The sequence below is a fragment of the Ursus arctos genome, unplaced genomic scaffold, assembly GCF_023065955.2.
Source record: "Ursus arctos isolate Adak ecotype North America unplaced genomic scaffold, UrsArc2.0 scaffold_19, whole genome shotgun sequence".
Classification (NCBI taxonomy): Eukaryota; Metazoa; Chordata; class Mammalia; order Carnivora; family Ursidae; genus Ursus; species Ursus arctos.
In genome coordinates this window covers 41220136-41241189 of record NW_026622863.1, presented here as the reverse complement: position 1 = coordinate 41241189, position 21054 = coordinate 41220136, and the positions used below count along the sequence as shown (strand labels likewise).

The window sequence follows — 21054 nt, the reverse complement described above, 5'->3', positions numbered from 1 at the left end:
CGGGCGTGTCGTCACGCACTGGGGCTGGGAGCACTGAGCACTGTGTGCTCCATGGCCCTGGGAGAGAATGACTAGAAGTTTGTGCCTGGGGCCACCTGGATCCCCTGTGCCTCTTCCCTTTGCTATTTTTAATCTGTATCCTTGGAATAAACCCTGACAGTGAGTAAAACAGCTTTTCTGAGTTCTGTGGATCCTTCTAGCGAGTCACTGAACCTGAGGTGGTTTTGGGGATCCCCAAACACAGGAGTGGTGAACAGTGTGCACCTCACTGGGGGCACGGGCACCAGGGAGATCGTGCACACCCAGCACCTAACGATCATAGGCTGTACTTACTGAGCACGTCTGAGGACCAGGCTGCGTGAGCACATGAACGCACCGGCTCCTCACAACAGCCCCAAGAGACTGGCACTCTGATTCATGTTTCCTTTTTATTTTATTGTGAAATGTATGGTACATTCAGGAGTATAAAATGTAGGTGTATGACATGAAAAAAAAGTACTTAGGGGGCTGCCTGGGTGACTCAGTCGGTTGAGTGTTTGCCTTCTGCTCAGGTCAGGATCTTAGGGTCCTGGGATCGAGCCCCACATGGGGCTCCCCCCTCAGCAGGGAGTCTGCTTCTCCCCCTGCCCCTCCACCCACTTGTGCTCTCCCTCTCTCTTAAATAAATAAATAAATAAATAAATAAATAAATAAATAAATAAAATATTTTCAAAAATACTTAGAATATGAACAACTGTGAATCATCAGGTTAAGAAAAAAGGACAGGGAAGCCCCCAGAAGTCCCTACCCAGTTACAGCTCCTCCCATCGCCCGAGGTAACAATATCTCTGACTTTTGAGATAATCATTTCCTTTTTTGTCTTTCCTGAATGGTTCAGCTACCCATGTACATATTCCTAACACTAGTGTTTCATTTTCCCTGCTTTCAAGTGTATTGAACAGAATGATGCAGTGTGTCCTCTTTGGCATCTGGCTTCTTTCACTCACCGCTATGCATGTGAGATTTAACCATGGAGTTGGACGCATCAGGAGTCTGTTCCTTTTTCATTGCTGTATAATATTCCATATAGTTTGCCTTTGTAGCCCACAGTGCATCTCTACCCATTCTCTGGTTGATGGAGATTTGGGCGGCTTGTGGCCGTTACAAACAATGCGGCTGTGAATGTTCCTCCCTCTACATGTTTCCCGACGGCCACGTTCCAATTCTCTAAGATGTATGCTCAGCCTGGAACAGCTGGGTTACAGGTTACGTACGTTTTCAAATTGATTCAGTAACACTGCCGTCTTTCCTGTTTGAAGATGTAGTAATTGCAACAAGCGAGGTTAAGTAACTTTCCCAAGATCACAAAATCGAATTGCCTTGAACCTGGAGATCCTTGTTCAGAGCCCATGCTTTCCCTTAACACCCACTGGCACACGGTGGGCGTCTCACAATCGTGAGTGTTCTGCTGAGGGTTGTTGGGGGCTATGATTGGGGGTTTCCATCCCTGTCCCCGTTATTTTGAACTCTGTCCCCATCAGTTAATAATTAACTGCCCCCCAAGGAGTCTATGACCCTAAAAGATTCGCCTTGCCCTGGCTACTGCCTGGTTAATCAGTCACTCTGCCCCTGGCCGGGCAAGGGGCACTTGGTAGACCTCCTGCCTCCAAAGCCCCTTCACTTGCTCTAGAAGCAGCTAGGGGTTCATGATGCTTCGGACCTGTCATGTGCTCTGTTCCCAAGCTGGACCCTCTGCTGGGGGCTGGCAGCCCCTGAGCTTTGATGGTGGGGCTTTTCACCTCAAAGGCACAGGAGAACTGACACGAGCTTTGTTGGTGCTGCGGCTGTGTGCCTGGCCCCCCCTGGTCACACATGGCCTGGCGGTGAGTGGGGACCCTGGGGACTGGCCTTGGGCACTCCCAGGGCTGGGCTCTGAGCCCTTGCTCTCTGTCACTGCAGCTCCAGGCCTGGTCTCGGCGACTCCTGGGCTCCCGGCTCTCGGGCGCACTTCTCCGAGCATCTATCTACGGGCAGTTTGTGGCTGGTGAGACAGCAGAGGAAGTGAAGGGCTGTGTCCAACAGCTCCAGACCCTAGGCCTTCGGCCCCTGCTGGCCGTACCCACTGAAGAGGAGCCAGACTCAGCTGTCAAGACTGGGTGAGTAGGGCCAGGCCCCGGGAGGCTGGGAGGTTGGCCGGAAGGGGATTGGTGGGCTCCGGAAGCTAATGCCTGCTGGCTGGGCAGTGAGGCCTGGTATGAGGGAAACTTCAGTGCTATGCTTCGGTGTGTGGACCTGTCACGGGGCATCCTGGAGACCCCTGGCCCAACTGGGAACATCCTTATGCAGCTGAAGGTGACGGCGCTGACCAGTACTCGGCTCTGTGTAAGGGACTGGCAAGGTGGGGGAGGGAGGGTATGGCTGCCTACCAGGTCCCCCTCACCACTCCACCCACCACCCCATTCCAGAAGGACCTAACCTCATGGATCAGAAAACCAGGGGCTTCCTTGGAGCTAAGCCCTGAGAGGCTGGCAGAAGCCATGGACTCTGGGCGGGTAAGGATCTCAGGCTGGGAGAGAATGGATAGTTGGTGGGGACGTTGAGGGGGGGAGAAGTTCTCCGTACTTGGATGTAGCAGGCACCTGCCTAGCACCTGCTGGCAAGTAAGATGTTCGAACTATGTAACTACTGCTACTCCCCAGGCTTAGAACAATCGGAATAAATGCGGCTATAGCCCTAGGGTGTGGTTGGGATGGATGGAATATATGGGTCATCTGGGGGTCCTAGGTGAGGGCCTTGGGGCTGGAAGCTCTCAGAGGAGGGAGTGAGACAGTAGCTCTTTACCAACTAGAAGAAAGTAATCAGTATTTGGTCAATCAACTCAGCTATGTCGATGTTGACTGGAAGTTATGATTAGGCCAGTGGGGTTTTGGTTTGGTCATTCATTCATTCACTCATTCATTCACTTCTTTTTCTTTTTTTTTTTTTAGATTGAGATTTTCTTTCTTTTTTTTTTTTTAAGATTTTATTTATTTATTTGACAGAGATAGAGACAGCCAGCGAGAGAGGGAACACAAGCAGGGGGAGTGGGAGAGGAAGAAGCAGGCTCATAGCGGAAGAGCCTGATGGGCTCGATCCCATAACGCTGGAATCACACCCTGAGCTGAAGGCAGACGCTTAACCGCTGTGCCACCCAGGCGCCCCCATTCACTTCTTTTTATTTACATATACTATTGCTACCCTCCCTGCCATTGGCACCCACTCGATCCTGTATAATGTCTATTTCTTTGTTATTGTGAGTTTGTTTTGCCAAGTACAGTGTTTGGGGGACATATTTTTCCAAGATTTTATTATGAAAACTTTCAAACATATGGAAAAGTCAAGAGAATTTTACAGTGAACACGGTTAACATTTAACTATACTTGCTTGAAATCGTATCTGTCCCTCTATCCATTCCTCCATCTGTCCATCAATCCATTTTATTTTTCAATGCATTTAAAAATAAGTTGCAGACATCAGCACAGGACCCTCCAAATGCTTCAGGATGTATATCGCTAATTAGAGCCTGATAATTATTTACAGTATTTTACTTCTTTTGAGGTAAAATGCATATGCAATGGTATATACAGGTTGTAAAGGTATCTACTGATTATATCTATTTGTGTATTTCACAAATACACACACCTGGGCAATTCAAGTCCCTATCAAGGTACAGAACATTTTCATCACTGCAGAAAGTTCTGTCCTGCCCTTCCCCATCAGCCTGAGAATAGAATTTTAAATGTATACAGATAGCATGGTTATCTCTCTCTTTCTGTTTTCTGTTTTTCCCCTGAGCACTCTGATTTTAAGATCCGTCCAAGTGTCTCAGTGTGCATCTAGTCCACTGCTTCTAGCCGCTGCTCCTGGCCGCACAGTGCACCTCTCCAGGGACGGACCCGTCGGGGGGCCTCCGGGCCTCCACCACCACAAACAACGCTGTGGGGGAGGTGGTGTTCCTTTTACATTTTTTTAATTTGTCATTTTTAAAATGTGTCGCAGAACACATGGACGCAGGACTTCATGTTTCAGAGGATCAGCTTTAGAGTATAACAGAGTTTTGTCTCTTTATGAGCTTTAGTTTACTCGTGGGGACAGTGAGAGCAACTTCTTCCTAGGGCGGTTTTAAGGATTAAAGCCCCTGCCAGGCTGGCATCTGACTTCACAATGAGCAGAGGGGCCTTCCTCATCCTTGCGTCACATGCTTTCCTTGGCATCCCTAATACAAACCCCTGGTTTTCCTTTTCCATCTCTTCTGCCTCATTCTTAATCCTTGTTAGGTTCTTTTCTGTCTGTCTCTTCAATATGGCGGTTCCCCAACCCTAGCTCCTGGCTCCTGCCTCCTCACTCCTTACCCACCCTGCAGCCTCAGTTTCGCCACTGGGTACTCATGAGGCCCGTGTTTGTCTCCAGCCGCAGCCTTTCTCCTGAGCCCCTGGACATCCTCTAGACCCCTCACACCTACCAAGTCCCCAAGCCTGCACCCCTTCCTGTCCCCATCTCAGAGACAGCCCTCCCATCCCCGTCTCAGTCCCTACCTCAGGAGAAGGTGAAGATTGGGTGAGTTAAATATTTGGTGAGGTACCCGAAATAGCACCAGGCACCAAGTACGCCCTCTTTGAGGTGGCCATCATATGTAGGGAGTCTCACCAGCTACTAACTCCACAGAACTGCCCCCAGACTCTGCCCCCAGCCAGGGGGAGACAATTCTGACTGAGGAAAAGATAACTGGGCAGGTGCCCCGGCTCTTCCCTCCTTCTGGAGAGTTTTCTCCACTAAGCTGAGGGGGGGTTGCCACAGCCTGATCCTGGGGTGTTCCATTAGCAGAACTAGACCTGCGTCTCCACAGGACTCTGCTGGGTCTGGTAGAACTAAGTCCCACCTATTCCTCCTTCTCGAAATCCCCAATTTCTTTGAACCCAGCTGGACTCCTTGAGTCACCAGCTGCTCACATTAACCCTTGGAATCTCCATAGCAAGAACGTAAGTTAGGGACAATTATTATCTCCCCTGTGCACCCCCAGGGGTGGAGGAAATGATGACCAAGACAAACTCCCAGTCCTTGAGGCACTCATTTGCCAGTCAGGGAGGGGCAAGAGACACTCAATTACTAAAACCAAAGCCAATAACTAACAAGTATAAATAAGCATTGTAGGGACCAATAAGGCTGAGGAAGGAGAAGGGAAAGCCCCAGAGAAGGAGTTGCAAATGTGAACCAGGGAAAACCTTGTTGAGAAGGTGACATTGAGAAAAACACCTGGAGGAGAGGTAGGAGTGAAGCAAGTGGACATCAAGGGGAAGAGTGTTCCAGGTGGAAGGAACCGCCAGAACAAAGGTCCTGAGGCAGAAAGGTACCAGGCATGTTGAAAGACTAGCAGGGAGGCCATCATGGCTAGAGGGCTGTGAGCTCAGGAGAGCTGAGGAGATGAGAGCAGTGGGGCCAGACGGGTGGAGACTTGTGGGTTGCAATGAGGTTGCAAAGCAATGCCTTAGATGAGGATATTGAGGTCCTAATAATACCAGGTGACAACTGTGGCACCTACTAAGACCTGGCTACTCTTCCACACACTTTCTATGTGTGAATTCCTAGTCTCTCACTCACCGAGCTTCAGTCTCCTCACTGGTAGTTTGGGATAATTCTCTACCGCGATCATTGTGAAGATTATATAAATAAGATAGTATATGAAGTTACCTATTATTATAATGACAATAACATATATTGAGTGCTTATCATTTGCTAGCCCCACCCCATTCTTAGGTCCAGGCACGTCTTACAGTTCAACACAGCAACTCCATGAGGGAAATGCCATTATCCTCTAATTGTTGAAAAAATAGACAAAAATTGAGGCTCAGAGAGGTTATATGACTTGTCCAAGGCCATACAGTGAGTGGTGGAGTCAGGATTCAAACCCAGACCCTGGGCTCCTAACCACTTTATTCACCTCAATAAATAGTTCTATGTGATACAGCTCTGTTTCCTATTTCTAACAATTTCTAAACTTTTCTCCCTTCTGGGTGGTGGGGGAGAGGAGACCTAGGCCCTGGAAGGATCCAATCACCTGAGCCATTCTCGCCTCCCTGCTGCTCCCCCAGGATCTCCAGGTCTCCTGTCTCAACACCCAGCAAAACCAGCATCTCCAGGCCTCTCTGAGCCGCTTACACCGGGTAGCCCAGGTAACACCAGCCGTGGCCGGCCTCCACCACGTGTGCTGGACACCCTGAGGCCTGACCGTGGTCCCTCTCACCCTCAGCATGCCCGGGCCCAGCACGTGAGGCTGCTGGTGGATGCCGAGTACACCTTCCTGAACCCGGCTCTCTCTCTGCTGGTGGATGCCCTGGCCATGCGCTGGAACGGCCCCGGGGAAGGCGGGCCCTGGGTGTGGAACACTTACCAGGCCTATCTGAAGGTGTGTGGTGTACTCTGGGAGACCACGGGCTGGGGTCCTGGGGCCCTGACCCGAAGCTGCCGGGGTGCCCCACCAGGACACACACGAGCGGCTGAGGCGGGCCGCGGAGGCCGCTGACAGGGCTGGCCTGGCCTTCGGAGTCAAGTTGGTACGAGGGGCATATCTGGACAAGGAGAGAGAGGTGGCTCGGCACCACGGGACAGAAGACCCCACTCAGCTGGACTATGAGGCTACCAGTCGGAGGTAGGACTGGGCCAGACAGGCCTTGGAAATAAACATCTGACCTTTCATCCCGGCGCGCTGCCCGTGATGTTGAGCACCCTACGTATGTTCACATATCATTTCCTCTCCCTTGTCCAGGGCATCGTCACTTCCCGCCTCCTGTTTGGGTTCCCTGCTCCCTCCTTTGTCCACCACCACAACCCCTACCGCACAGGCAGCCAGGGGGAGCCTGTCAATATCTAAGTCAAACCACATCCCTCCTCAGTTCAAAACCCTTCCATTGCTCCCATTGCACCTCAATAACCCCCAAATCCTTACAGCAGCCCCCAGGCCCCACGTGATCTGGTATTGTCACCTCAACTTCTCTTCTGCCCCACTCTGTTCCTCCACACTGGCTTCCTTGATGATCCCCAGGGCCTTTGCATGTCTTGTTCCCACTGCTTAGAATGTTCTCCCTCCAGACAGCTGCTTGGCTCAATCCCTCACCTCTTTAGGTTTCCACTTATTTGTACCTCCTCAGGGGACCTTCCCTGCCCTCCCTACCAAAAACTAAAACACCCACACCTACTCTCTCCCTCAATTTATTTTTCTCTTTAGCACTTACCAGCATCTGAGGTTCTATAGACTTTTGTATTCGATTGCACACTGTCTATCTTCCCCTCTAGAGCGTGGGCCCAGGAGGGCAGGGGTTTCTGATTTGTTCATTGCTGAGCGCCCAGTGCTCAGAACTGTGCCTGCTACACGGCAGCAGTTCGGTACAGATCTGTTGAACACATAACCCCCAAGCAGTAGGCACTATTATCATCACCCCTCCCCCCATTTCACAGAGGAAGGAACCCAAGCACAGAGAGGTAGAATCACTTACCCAAGGTCACGGAGCTAGCAAGTGGCAGGGCCAAGTTCTGAACCCAGCAGACTGACTCTAGAACCTGGATTCTTACCCACCTCAAATCAGCCTGTGCTGGGAGCAAATTTTGGATGAACTCCTTGGGCCGCCATCCCGTGACCCTGGGAAGAACGAAAGTGGTCCTTTACCATATACTTTCTGATCACCTGATTTAGATCAGGACCTGTGCTGGACCCTGGTCCCAGTACCAGCTAAGGTAGTCCCCAGGCCCTGTCCTCCTAGAGCTTACAAAATCTATCTCCATTTCACATCGGATCCAGGAGAGGTTTGTAGAACCACAGGGACTGACCCAAGCTCACAGGACAAGGGGCCACACCATGGCCAGAAGCTAGACTTGCATCCGAGGCCCATGAGGGCTCCTATGTACGTTTGTGCCCCAAAGGCTTAATCACTGGCACCATTATTATTATTTTTTACTAAGATATAATTCACATACCATAAAATTCACAATTTCAAAGTGTACAATTCAGTGCATTTTAGTATATTCACAAGGTTGTGCAGCCATCACCACTAATTCCAGAACATTCTATCACCCCCCCAGAAGAAACCCCATGTCCACTGGCAGTCACTCCCCATACGCCTCCCCCTCAGGCCCTGGCAGCCTCTAATCTATTTTCTGTTCCCATGGTTTTGCCTCTTCTGGACATTCCATATCAAGGAAGTCATACGATGTATGGCCTTTTGTGTCTGGCCTGTTTCACTTAGCATAATGTTTCCAGGGTTCAACCACGTTGTCAGATGAATCAGTTCTTCATTCCCTCTTACATCTAAATAATATTCCACTGTATGGATGCACGACATCGCGTTTAGCCACACATCAACTGATGGGCATTTGGATCGTTTCCACTTTGGACTATTGTGGCTAGTGCTGCTCGAACATTCGTGTGCACACTGCTCTGTAAATACACATTTTCAATTCTCTTCAAAGCTCACTTCTCTACGAGTGGAATCGCTGGGTTCTGTAATTCCCTGTTTAACTTTCTGAGGAATTGCCAGGTGGTTTTCCAAAGCTGCTGCACCATTTTGCATTCATACATTGCACATTCTGAATAAATAATAAATTTATGTGATTAAAAATCAAAATGTGGGGTGCCTGGGTGGCTCAGTCGGTTGAGCATTTGACTCTTGGTTTCAGCTCAGGTCCTGATCTCAGGGTCATGAGAGTGTGGCCCTTGTCGGGTTCTGTGCTCAGAGCAGAGTCTGCTTGGGATTCTCTCTCTCCCTCTCCCTCTGCCCCTCCCCCTGCTTGTGTGCATGCTCTCTCTCTCTCTAAAAGATGAATAAATAAATCTTTAGAAGAAAATCAAAATGATATATGTGATACCTGGATAGCTTAGTTGGTTAAGCGTCTGACTCTTGATTTTGGTTCAGGTCATGAACTCAGGGTCATGAGATCGGGCTCTGTGTAGGGCTCTGCTCTGGGTGTGGAGCCTGCTTGGGATTCTCTCTCTCCCTCTTCCTCTGCTCCTCTCCCCTACTTGCTCTCTCTAAAAAAAATCAAAATGATGTGAAAATGAATACGTTGACATACCTCACTTCCACCCAAGTCCCCCTCTCATTTTGGAGTCTCCTTGCCCTCCCCAGGTGACTTACTTTGGTTAGTTTCTTACACATTTCCTAAGTTCCTTTATCCATAAACAGACAAACACAGAGATTTGTGTGTGCGTATGTGCAAAAGGCATCATGCCTACACACTGCTCCTTGCTTTTCCACTCCATTGCATATTTTAAAGGCAGAATAGTCTAATGATAATAAACCCAGGCCCTGGAGCATCAGACAGCCTAGGTTCAAATCCCAGCCCAGTCACTTTCAGCTGTGTAACCTGGGGACAAGCTTCGGTCTTCCCCTCTGTAAAATGGGGATAACCGGGACATCTACCACATGGAGCTGACTCGAGTGAATGTATGTGGGTCAGGCAGAACACTGGAGGAAAGAGAATTCCAAGCAAAGGGGTTTAACTAAAGGAAATGTAGTAAAATGTACTCTTTCTATAGACTATGGGCAAGGTTAGGGGAACCCCTAAGAGCATGAAGCTGTTATGACCACTGTTCCAGAGCTGAGGAAGTGGGGGCCACCCTAAAGGTGTTACCACGCACGGGACTGTCAGCGTGGGCCAGGGCGGGTGCTAAGGGGCGAAATACCCCAAGCTCCCTCTCCTCCCATCTTCTGAGCTCTTGCCCATTCCTCCATGGGTGATACAGGACATAAAAGTCAGCTTCCTGGGGGGCAGGGAAGGTCAGAGAACAGATCTGGGGGGCAATGGAGAATAACCAGTGTAGTACGCAAAGTCCTTAGGGTGGCACTTGGCTGGCAGCAAGCTGGCAAAGCATTTGCCAGTCAGTTTACCTTTCCGTATCACTGCCCCAGTGTCCTCACCCTTCTTTAGTGCCTGGCGCTGCACTATCCTTTGTGCGCCATCGTTCATTTGAGTCAGTCCCCACCGACAGACAGTTGCATTACTGCTCCTTGTGTTCCGTGGCCAATGCTGCAGTGAATGACCTTGGGTAAGTGTCATCTCGTGCACAGGGATGCGGCCCTTTGCTGTGAGATGGCCATTGAGCCAGGGGCTTTATGACACCCTCATCTCACTCCACCCTCAACAGTGCTGTTAGGTGAATTTGAATTGTTACAAGAGAGGAAACAGGCTCAGAGAAGGGCTATCCTTTGCACCTGCTGCAGGTGAAATGGGGGTATTGTCTGACTCCAGAGTACTTGCCCTTAAGCACCCCACATCCCGAGGACAGGAATCCTGAGTCCCTGGGGGCTGACCTTTAATCACTAGGTCCCATCAGCTGAACAGAATGTCTTCCTTCAGTTACAGCCACTGCCTGGAGCTGATGCTGACCCATGTGTCCCACCGTGGCCCCATGTGCCACCTCATGGTGGCTTCCCACAATGAGGAATCTGTTCGCCAGGCAACTAAGCGGTACATAGAGGGATGGGAAATGGGTACCCACAAGGAGGACCCCTCGACTCCTCTCCCTTGCTCACATGCCAGGGATGGGCAGAGGGTGGCGGACATGGAATAGAGGGAGAAATGGTGAAGGGCCAGTAGGTCCACAGGGATTCAGGGGAGGCTATTCAAAATATTTAACCCCCACAAAACCTGTAGGCCCCAGCTAACCAAGACATTGCTCCTTATATGCTGGGGCATAGGGAGGTCTGAGGGTCCTAGGGAAGGAGCTGGGACTCACTGGCGAGCTTCCAGGAGCCTGAGAGCAATGGTTATTTATCATTGAGTTTAGAAGTACTTCAAAATTTTAATAACTGGAACAGCCATGTGGGTGCATAATGGCTGACTTTCAGCTCTGGATCCAGCCACTGTCTGGATTGATGATGTGGCCTTTTCTGTAGCATGTGGGAGCTGGGCATTCCTCTGGATGGGCCCGTCTGTTTTGGACAACTTTTAGGGATGTGTGACCACGTCTCCTTGGCACTGGGTATGTGAATGGCCCATTCTCCCCATCCCACCACCATGACCCACCCAGCCCTCAGCTTCATCCCCTCCCAGCCAAATCCCTTCTCCCACTCCCAACCAGTGCCTGCCCAGGCTCCCCTCCAGAGCCTAAAGCTGGGCCAGCCGCCAGACTCTTCCAGATAGATCTGTGGTTCCGATATCTGAAGGCCTTGCACGCCTGTCTCTGAGCCTGCCGTCTGTCGCTGTTGCTGGTTCTTGATCATGGTGTCTTGTTTCCTGTGTGCTGTGTTATCTTGCCTGTCTTGCTCCCCGGGGTCTGAGACCAGAAGATTTATGTTTTCTTCTGCCAGGTGCTAAGGGGTACAGGACCAGTTTACCCTAAATTCAGAGCTTGAGGTTTCCTGAGGCATCTCCTGGGTGCAAATTTGAGCTACAAATATGTGAGGCTAATCCCTGGCCTTGATCTCTCAGAGATGGGTTTCTGTTTTCTTCACTGCTCCACTTATGGTCGAGGCCACCATTCTCTGTGAGTGGGCAAAGGTGGGAGGGTTGACTTCTGGTTAACTCTTGACACTGAGGGCGCAGCTTAATTTGAGGAAGTGCTCCATTACAACTCACCCTGGTCAGGCTCTGGGCCTCGATTTCTGCACCCCCTCAACTCTGTGAGGTCATCAAATTTTGCCTTCAGGGTGGAAGTGCCTCCTTCACGTCCTTCCCTCTTTGGATTTTCACTTTCTCTTAATGCTTGGATTACTAAATTCCTTACTCTTTTGGCAGTATTTTAATAACTTTGGGAAGATTTTTCTAAATGTTTACTGCAGGATTTTAAGTTTTTTCAGTGGGAAATTTTCTCCAACTGACCTAGTCTGCCATGTTCTCAGAGACGGAAGTCTCTGTTCTAGATGGGGCCTCCCCCCAAACATGAGTTTACACCCTGCCAACACTCTCCCCACAGGGCAGGCCGGCTATGCCGTGTATAAGTCCATCCCTTATGGCTCCCTGGAGGAGGTGATCCCCTACCTGATCCGGAGGGCCCAGGAGAACCGGAGTGTGCTGCAGGGTGCCCGCAGGGAACAGAAGCTGCTCAGCCAAGAACTTTGGAAGAGAGTGTTGGGGCGGGGCCTGAGGGCACCCCATTAGCATCCCCAGTGGTCATGTGGTTAATAAAGACCCTGAGCCATTGCCCAGGCTGCTGCCCTGCACTGAAGCTGCCTCCTTGGGGAAGGGCTATCTGTGACCTCAGTAGGCCCAAGCTAGGCTGCAGCTCAAGGGAGACCACTAGCTGACCCTAGAGCATAGCAAGGGCATTGATTCAAACACGAATGATGCCTCCCCCTAACCCTGAGGCAGCCTATCCTGCAGTGGGCCTGGAATCAGCTTTCCTCAGCCAGTCAATGACTCCTGTGTGAACTTTCTTCACTCCAGGGGATCCCCAGATGAAGAGCAGGCACTGAGGCTGGGAGGGATAGAGGGAAGAGGCAAACCACTTTTTCATTTAATAAGCATTTACTGAGGCTCCTTCTGAGCTATGCTCTGAGCTGAACAATGCTGGGGACACAACAATGACAAAGACAACTGCAGGCCCTGCCTCACAGGGCTCAGTCCAGTAGGGGTAGACAGACTTATCTTCAGACTGTGACAGCCTGGTGGATCAAGAGGAGACACCTGGTGATCAAGAGGCTTCCCAGAGAATTCATAAAGATAACCAAGGGAATACTGAGTAGAGCATTCAAAGGCAAGGGCGTGTGCGCAGACAGAAAAGTGTGAAATAGACTGGGGAGTGGGAAGACAGGGATGGAAGGTAGGCGGGCCAGATAATGCCATCTTTGATGCCAGATTTCAGGGCTTGGAATCTGTCCCAAGGGCTCAGGGGAGTCAGGAGGGTTTCAAGCAAGGGAGGGACAGAGTCAGGTCAGCCAGACCTGACTTTAGTAAGAGTCCCTGGCTACCATATAGTGACTGTACCAGACTGGGGAGACAGGCTGGGAGCCCAAGGGAAGCTGGAGTAAGAAATCCCTGCAGGCAGCTGGAGCATGGCAGGGCTATAGCGAACGGAGGAGGCAGGACAATCTGGAGGCTGAGTGGATGGGCCCCCGGGCTGAGAGGCTGGTTTGGAGGGAGACATTGAAGGGCGAGGTCCACAGCTCTGGCTTGAAGCGGGGAGACCCTGAGATGGGACTCGGGGAGGAAATGCAGTTTTGAGGAGATACTGCCAGTGCGGGACCCAGTGGATGGGAGGGCCCCAGGGGATTTCCAAGGGGGAGGTCTCCAGGACACCATGGGGCTCCAGGTTTGGGGCAAAGAAATGAGGCCGGGATTAGGGAAAGAGGAGACAGCCTGTGGTGTTGGTGAGAAGCATGGGAAGAAGACAGCCGAGGGCAGCGATCAGGAAGGGCCCAGTACCTGGGGGAAACAAGTCCTGGGGCAGGCGTAAGGAGAGGGTAACGTGTACCGCAATGCAGATAGCTCCGGTGTGGTTATCGCTTTCCCTTTTCTCGTATCACCTCAGCGTTGTAGGGGCGGGGGCGGCGGGGGGCCCACTGCGCAAGTGCAAGGCACTGATGCGCATGCGCCCCTGATTCCCGCTCAGTCCGACGCCGGAGCGAGCGTGCCCCGGTCACGTGGCAGTCATGTGGCGATCACTCTAGGAGTCTAACGGTAGGTGCAAAGATCTGTCCCCTGGGGCCTAAGCCCCAGAATCTTCCTGGAGCTCAGTGGGCCCTCAGACTAGACCCCGCCCCCCAGACCTCCCCCGTCCCTTATACTCCTCCTTCCTTCCCAGGCCTGGTGGCCCGCAGATCCGACCCCTTATAGGAATCCGGTTCCCAGCCTATAGACGCAGCCCTCAGACCCCTTCCGTCCTCATCCCCTTCCCCTAGCCCGCAGACCCCACCCCAACACCCAGAGGCTGCCCTGAACCTCAGTCCGTGTCCCAGCCCACAGAGCCTGCCTCAGGGCCTCAGGCCCTGCCCTGACTGCCCTCCTCCCTTCCACCCCCTCGCACAGCATGGAGACATCATCCCCTCTCGGGCCCCAACACTTCCTAGGCCCCTTTTCCACCAGACCCTTTCCCTAAACCCCTAGTCTCCTTTCCTCAGCTCAGATCCTATCCCTGGAGCCCTTACACCCCCTCCGCCAGACAGAATACCTAGCCTCAGACTCACTTAGACCCCAGACCTGCCAGTCTGTAGCTCTCCCAGATCCCACCTCTTTTCTCATTCAAACACCTAACAGCAGAGCGGATTCCTCCTGAGACCCATCCCTTTCTCAAGCGGCCCTCCAGGACTCCCAGCCAGGTCTGTTTTTCTTGCTCCCAGAGGTCCTATCTTCCCTTCTGTCTTCATGAGACCCCCTAGGTGATCCCTGCCCAGGAGCTGAGCGAGGCCGGAGCCCACAGATGCCCTCCCTGCGCTCTCGCTTCCCCGTGGAGCTGGGCTCTGTTAGGGATCCAGAAGGCCAGGTGGGACGACTGCATCGCCTGGCTGTGGCCGGGGGCCCAGGCTGGGGCCTCACTCGGCTCCTGCGGAGAGGTGAGGATTCGGCTCCTGCAGGTGCCTGCGGGAGCCATCTCAAGAGGCCGTGTAGGAGGTGGGACTTCAGTGGGCCAGTTGTGTACCAGGCACTATTGTGTGCCAGCCTCTGTGATGGGGATTTAAGGATTTAAGGATTACCTTCTGGGTCATTGTGAATGAAATCTATCATGAGAATTTAAGAGAGTGGTGAGGATGAAGTAGATACACCGAAAAGAGTGGCTTTGTAATTACAAGAGCCGGTCATGCAACTCCCCCTCCCCAACCCCAGGGTGAAATAGCCAGTGCAAAGGCCTTGAGGTCAAAACAAATTGTAAGTAGCAGCAGGGGAGGAGGGGGACTCGGAGAGGGCTGAAGCTAAGAGGCACCAGCTACAAACAGGAAAGGGCCTCTGAAGTAGTGGGTGAATTCTGTTATATTTTGTTGTGTGTGTGATGGGAAGCCATTGGAGTTGTAGGCAGGAAATTAACATCTAATTTACAATTTCCATTTTTCACTGATTTTTCTAAGTCGATTGTGTTTCTGGCCACTTTCTGAACTTAATAATTGTAAATTTTTATTCTACAGTTTTTGTTACCTACAGATGGTGACAATTTGGTCCCAGCCCTTTAAACTCTAATTCTTTTTTTCTTCGTGTAAGGTGTTGGCCAGAACCCCCAAACCTTGTTGTCAATGGACATCTCTTTCCTTGTTCTTGATAGTAAAGGGATTATTCTGTATTTCTCCATCAAGTATCGTGGGTGCTCTCGGGTTTTGGTTTGTAATTTTTGTAAAGTGAGGACGTTCCCATCTATTCTTAGTTTTTTGAGGTATTTGCCCCCCAAACATAAGTAAGTATTGAATTTCATTTTTAAAAACTTATTAATTTAGTGATTCATCACTTACATATACCACCCAGTGCTCATCATAACAAGTGCCCTCCTTAATACCCATCACCCATTTAGCTCATCCCCCCACCCACCTCCCACCATCAGCCCTCAGTTTGTTCTCTGTCATTAAGCGTTTCCTATGGAAATTTTGAATTTTATCAGGTGCTTTTTCTGTATCTGCTGAGCCAAATGTGATTTTTGTTCTTTAATCCATGAATATGTTTTCCTACATTGATTGATTTTCTTATGTTGTATCGTCCCTGATTTCTGGGAATAAATCAATTGGATAATCCCTTTTAGTCTGTTGAGGGGGTTAGCATTCCATAAATGGAATTGAAATATGATTTCATTTTTGGTTCTGGAAACTTACCTGGCTTTGAAATTAAGGTCATTCTATCTTCATAAAAGGAGTCTTGCCCTCTTTTTCTGTCTTTTTGTTTGTTTGGTTGGTTGGTTTTGGAACAACTTGTACAAGATTGTCTATACATGAAATGAAATGATTACCATTGTAATGATTATCTATATCGTGCAGTGATTTGTGTTTTAAGAACATCCTTCTGCAGGGCAAGACAAATGCAGAAAACCAGTGAGGATGCCATTGCAAAAGACAGTGGGCTACTGGGTAAAATAGAATGCAGTAAATGTGATATTCAGATATTCCTAAAGGACCATGTTTGGAGGGATTTTGTAACAGAGACCAAGCTGGGTTGGGCCAAGTGCGTGATTGATTTTAGCCGTATCTGCCTAGGACATAGGACTGCAAGGACAAAGACAGCATGCATTTGCCCTCAGTAGGGAGATAGGCGAGGGCCTAGGGGAAGAATTCGGGATAATGGGTATGGAGAGGAGGGGTTGGAAGAGAATCTGGTCAGGATGGTGGGGGGAAGGGATTGGCATAAGTGGAGTGCAGAGGAGGTTGCTACTTGGATTCGGCTCTTAGAAGCAGTATTCAAAAATAAACTTGAGATTTTGCCTGATAAAATCCAAAGAGTTTGCTTTTCTTGAAGAATTGGCTGCTGGCCACATGGGACCTGTATATATACACTGAATTAGAGCTGGGTGGAGGCTGCCTGCCCTGGACAGTGCACGAGGCTCCTGTCAGCCGAGGTCCCTGAGACATACACTTCCACCTGGCCCCCCGGGCACCTATGTGTGATTTTGACACTTCTGGGATGGCAGATGGGTGTCAGCATAGCAGGTAGATATCACCCCTTGTTGCAACTCTGGGGACTTACTAATGGTGAGCGCTGTGTTGAGACAGATTCTGAGCAGAGTTCCCAATGGTTGGAGGATGGGGGTTCCAGAACATACAGATAGAACCTGGAGTTGAGGGTGACCCAGGCAAGGAGGGACTGCGGGGACTGGGAATTGGCAGAAGTATTGTTGCATAGCAGCCCCCAGGACCTCTGCCTCTGGAGTAAAGGGCAGGGACAGTCCTAAGTGTTGCTGCCCCATAGTTGTCCAGGTGGATGGCGAGAACTCTGCTGGGCAGACGGGGCTCTTCCTCTCAGCGCTGCTGGGCCACAGCTGTGCCGTGCAGCTCTTGCTGACCTTTGGCGCCAACCCCAACCAGTGAGTGGACCGATGACCATGCCCCCACACTCCCAGGGGTCTGGGTCTGAGCCCCAGAGAGCCTGAGAGTCAGGGCTTTCCTCCCCAGAGACCACTCCCTCATGACACCTTTCCATCCTGATGATCCTTCCATCCCCACTGATCTCTCGCTTGTTCTCTGGACTAACCCCTTGTTCTCCAGGGACTATTCCCATTCTGCCACTACCTCCCATGCTCACAGTGAGACTCTCACCTCTCAAAGGCCCCACTGTGTCCCCAGGTGACCCCTCCTGTCCCGGTATCCACCTCCCATGTTCACTGTGACTCCCCTCATCCCTCAGTGCTTCCATCCTGCCACCACTTGTCCCTTTTCTGCCCCTTTCCTAATCCATTTCTGTCCTCATTGTTCCGCTGCAGCCGCTGCCTTGATGGCAGCACACCTGTGCACGCAGGCGCCTTCTCGGGCCGCAGCCTGGTGATGCTGCACCTGCTACAGGCGGGGGGTGACCTGCGTCTGCATGACCAGCAGGGTCGCACGCCTCGGGACTGGGCAGAGCAGGGTGGTGCTAAGCAGAGCTGGGAGGTGAGCAGTGGCCCAGGTGGGGTGGGGGCATATAGAGCCGGCACCCCCGTCTGCTTCACTGCACACGTCCCCCATCCAGGTGCTGGAGCTGTTAGAGCTGTGCCGAGCCCACATATCAGCGCTAGTGCATGACGGTGAGTTGGCAGCCAGTGCATCACTGGGCCAGTTGCAGGCCGGCTCTAGACACAGCCTGTGTGGCTCCCTGTCCTTGCTGCGGCTGGTGCGTGTGGACAGGTAACTATCCACATCCTGAAGCCCCCTCACCCACCACCTCCAGCTGCCCTAGACTCACCCCTGGACTTCCCTTTGCCCCAGGGCGCCGAGGCCGGAGCACATCAGAAGACCCCCCCAAATTCCAGCCTTGGGGTTTGGTCAGGTAAGTGGTAGAGGTTGGGGGAGCAGGGAACACCCCTGTCCGCTTTGTGCCTCATAGTCCCGCTCCCCATCCCCAGCTGAGCAGCCTGTGGCCACTGGGGCTGGTAACAGGCATACCCCTCGCGGACCCCAAGGAGATGCTGCCAGCCCAGGGCGAGCCCGACCGCACCTACGAGAGCAGCTCCCACACCCTCATGGCCAAGTGAGAGAGAGCCCCTCCCACACCCCCTGCCTAGCTGTCCAGCAGAGTTCTGGGAGGTGTCCAGCTCTCCTCCTTCCCTCGTAGGAAGACCCCCCATTTCAGACCTGTGGCTCTTTCCCCCTCCCCATTCTCTAGCCTCCTGTGGAGGGGCCACCCTGTGACAGCTCGGCAGCTGAAGGCACCTGGAACTCAGCCAGATGTGCTGTTGGCTGACCTTCAGCACTGCAGGTACACCACCCCCGGCCTTGCCCCAGGCTGGCCCAGCCCCACAGACCAGTCTCCGGCCTGCCCTCCGGACTCAAGTGTCTCACAAACAGGAGGCCAGGGAGTGTGGCAGTGGCCACAGTTACAGTCTTCACCTCTGGGCCAGGACCTGGCAAGGAGCCCTCCTGCTGGAGCAGCCACCCTTCCCCCACACTGTAAAGTGGGTCCCAGGGCTGTGTGCGGTGTATTACAGGCCACAGAGGGGTGGCTGGGCATGGGGAGGGGTACCCCAGATGGGGTATGAACTGGGTGTTGGCCCTGCGAGCCAGGTCTCAGTTTCTCCTCTGTCTGGCGGCTGGTGCAGATCGTCAACCCCTGGCCCATGCTGATCTGTGCCCAGGAGCAGCCCCCGCCATGCAGGTCGGGGCCTCCTGGTGAGTGGCCTGCTCTCCTCCCGCCCAGCACCCTGCACCACCCCAACCTGCTGCTGCTGATGGCACTGAGCCCATCAGCGGACCTGTCAGGGCTGTGCCTTCTCTTCGAACCCGTGTGGCTGGGCTCCCTGCATGTGGTGCTTCACCCACGCGGGCCGAGTCCGGGAGGGCCCTGCACTGTGCCGGGCCTGCTGCCTGGCCACCTGCTGCTGCAGGTGCTGGAGGCCCTGCTGTTCCTGCAGGCCCGCTGGCGCGCTCATGGCGGCCTCAGCTCTCACGCCGTGCAGCTGGTACGGCCAGGCCTGGCCAAAGTGGGCAGCCTGGAGCACGGGCGCCCGCTGCACCAGCGCTGGCTGCAGCCCAGGTGAGTGCCCGCCTCACCTTTCTGCCCCTGTATCCCTGTCCAGTGGCCCCTGGCTCACCAGGCCCCTCGGCCTCCACAGGTCACAGCAGGACTACGCCCGGGGAGGCCCAGGCCCAGGGCTGCCCCCGCCTCCTGAACTGTACCCCTGGCTGCCACTTGAGCTCATCTGCGGTGACATGCCTGCTGCCACCTCAGATCTCTACAGCTTTTGCATCTTGGCCCAGGAGGTGTTCACTGGTCAGTGAGTGATCCTACACCCTGCCCCACTGAGGCCGCCCTCTGGTTTGGGTCCCCCAATCATGCTTCCTCACAGGAGAGCTGCCCTGGGCCGGGAGAAAGGGGCCAGAGGTGAAGGCTAAATTGGAGGCAGGTGAGAGCCCGACCCTGGATCCCCTGGTGCCGGCCCCCTACCAGGCCCTGGTTCAGGCTGGGCTGGGCCTAGGGCCCGCTGACCGCTGGGGCAGCCTGCAGAACACTCAATACCTGCTGCGGGAAGCCATGGCCCAGGTACGGGACAGGTTGGCCAAGGTGGGTGGTAGCCACGGAACCTTAGGCAGGACCCGTGTCACACACGCAGCCTCCTTTCCACAGGACTCAGCTCCTGAGGTGAGTTCCCCGAGGCACTGGACCACACGAAGCCCTGTGTCTCAGGGTTTCCTACCAGGTTAGAGGGCATGGAGGGGGTGGTAGCCGGTGCTGAGCTCAGCTCTGCTCCCCATGTTCCAACCAGCTGGTCTGTCCCCCCAGAGACACTGTACTGTGAGGTGGCCCCCAGAGCCCAGACTACACCCGGGCCTGTGCCCCCTTTGATGTCCCTAGGCCCTTCCCCATGCCAGGTAGGAGCCAGAGCAGGTATATGGAGGACCAGGGGAGCTACGGAGCACTTGGGCCACTCATGCCAGCTCCTGCCATTGTCTCTGCAGGCCCTGAAGACGCCAGAGGTCACAGGCCACAGCAGAGTCCAGAGGGCCACAGCCTGGGACTCAGGCAGCAGCTTGACTCTCGGCAGCAGCCCGAGTCCCGGCCTCAGCGTCTACCCAGGCTCTAGCCCTGCAGCCAGGATCAGCCCGCACTGCTGCCTGGAGCCCAGCTCAACAGTATGGATCCCGCCAGTGACCTGCGCGACTGTCCATTCATTAAACTGTGACCCCTCACCCCAGTTGTCACCAACCCGTTTCCCTGGCTGCCTCTCCTTTGACCAGGGACCCCCCCCGGAACCCCCCAACTGTCCTCTCACTGACCTGTGCCCACTGACCAACCCAACTTCCCCCAGGGCCCTGTGCTGCACTCTAGCCTTCAGGACTCAGCCTCCCTTCTGGGGACCCAGGGTTCTGTGGAGCAGTTTGAGAGGAACTCAGCCAAGATGCCAGCCCTGCAGGGGCTGCAGTGGCACACACACAGGGCTGCCCTGCTGGACCCCCACCCCCGCCCTGTGAGCCCACCCCCTGCCTGCTGACCCACACCCTGGAGGCTGCTGGCAGGGAAGGCCACGAGGGCGGGTGAAGCAGGGGACCCTGAGCCTGTCCCCTGGCCCGTTTCACCCTCCCAGGCCCATCCTGAGCTCCGTGGCTACTGGGGGGCAGCTCCAGCCTTTTTCCCCTGCAGGAGCCCAGTCCTGAGCTGATCAGAGGAGGTCGCTTCTCCAGCCTGCAGAAGTGAGAACTGGGCCCTGCTGGGGACCCCTGGGGCCCTTTCCTCGTCCCCGCAGTGACCCCGGCTCCACCCCATCCCACTGCTCCCCAGGATGGACCTGCTGGAGGAGATCCTAGCAGAGCTGCGAGATGGACGCCGACTCGGAGACAAGCCCAGCCTCGACCCCGCTCCTGACACGGATTCTTAGAGGGCCAGTGACTGCCTATCTGCAGACACCGCCCCTCAGAGCCTCCCAGGAGTGACTTCCCATGCAGCACTTGCTGAAATGATGAAGTGATAAAGTAATCCATCTGTCTCTGCCTCTTTGTTCCCTGAGTCTGG

The 21054-nt window shown here is 53.3% G+C and overlaps 1 protein-coding gene across 28 annotated transcripts; it reads left to right on the top strand.

Annotated features, from left to right (window-relative positions):
- Positions 1-1571: 1571 nt before the first annotated feature.
- Positions 1572-21028, top strand: PRODH2 (proline dehydrogenase 2). 28 transcript variants are annotated; one of them, XM_057314684.1, is made up of 25 exons: positions 1572-1862; positions 1939-2135; positions 2223-2361; positions 2445-2531; positions 6108-6188; positions 6266-6421; positions 6498-6664; positions 10366-10476; positions 10905-10990; positions 14316-14498; positions 16825-16939; positions 17336-17501; positions 17581-17735; positions 17817-17877; positions 17954-18078; positions 18214-18502; positions 18647-19080; positions 19160-19317; positions 19394-19587; positions 19672-19744; positions 19828-19916; positions 20004-20177; positions 20354-20512; positions 20686-20735; positions 20824-21028. In XM_057314684.1, exons 1-25 carry the CDS (start codon positions 1686-1688, stop codon positions 20918-20920), a joined length of 3723 nt encoding a protein of 1240 aa, XP_057170667.1. In that variant the 5' UTR covers positions 1572-1685; the 3' UTR covers positions 20921-21028. The 28 variants fall into 28 exon arrangements, with proteins under 28 accessions (XP_057170667.1, XP_044234748.3, XP_057170668.1 ...); XM_057314685.1 differs by having other exon boundaries at positions 1588-1862; positions 18214-18306; positions 18745-19080; XM_044378813.3 differs by lacking the exon at positions 19828-19916 and having other exon boundaries at positions 1587-1862; positions 19672-19686.
- Positions 21029-21054: the final 26 nt, after the last annotated feature.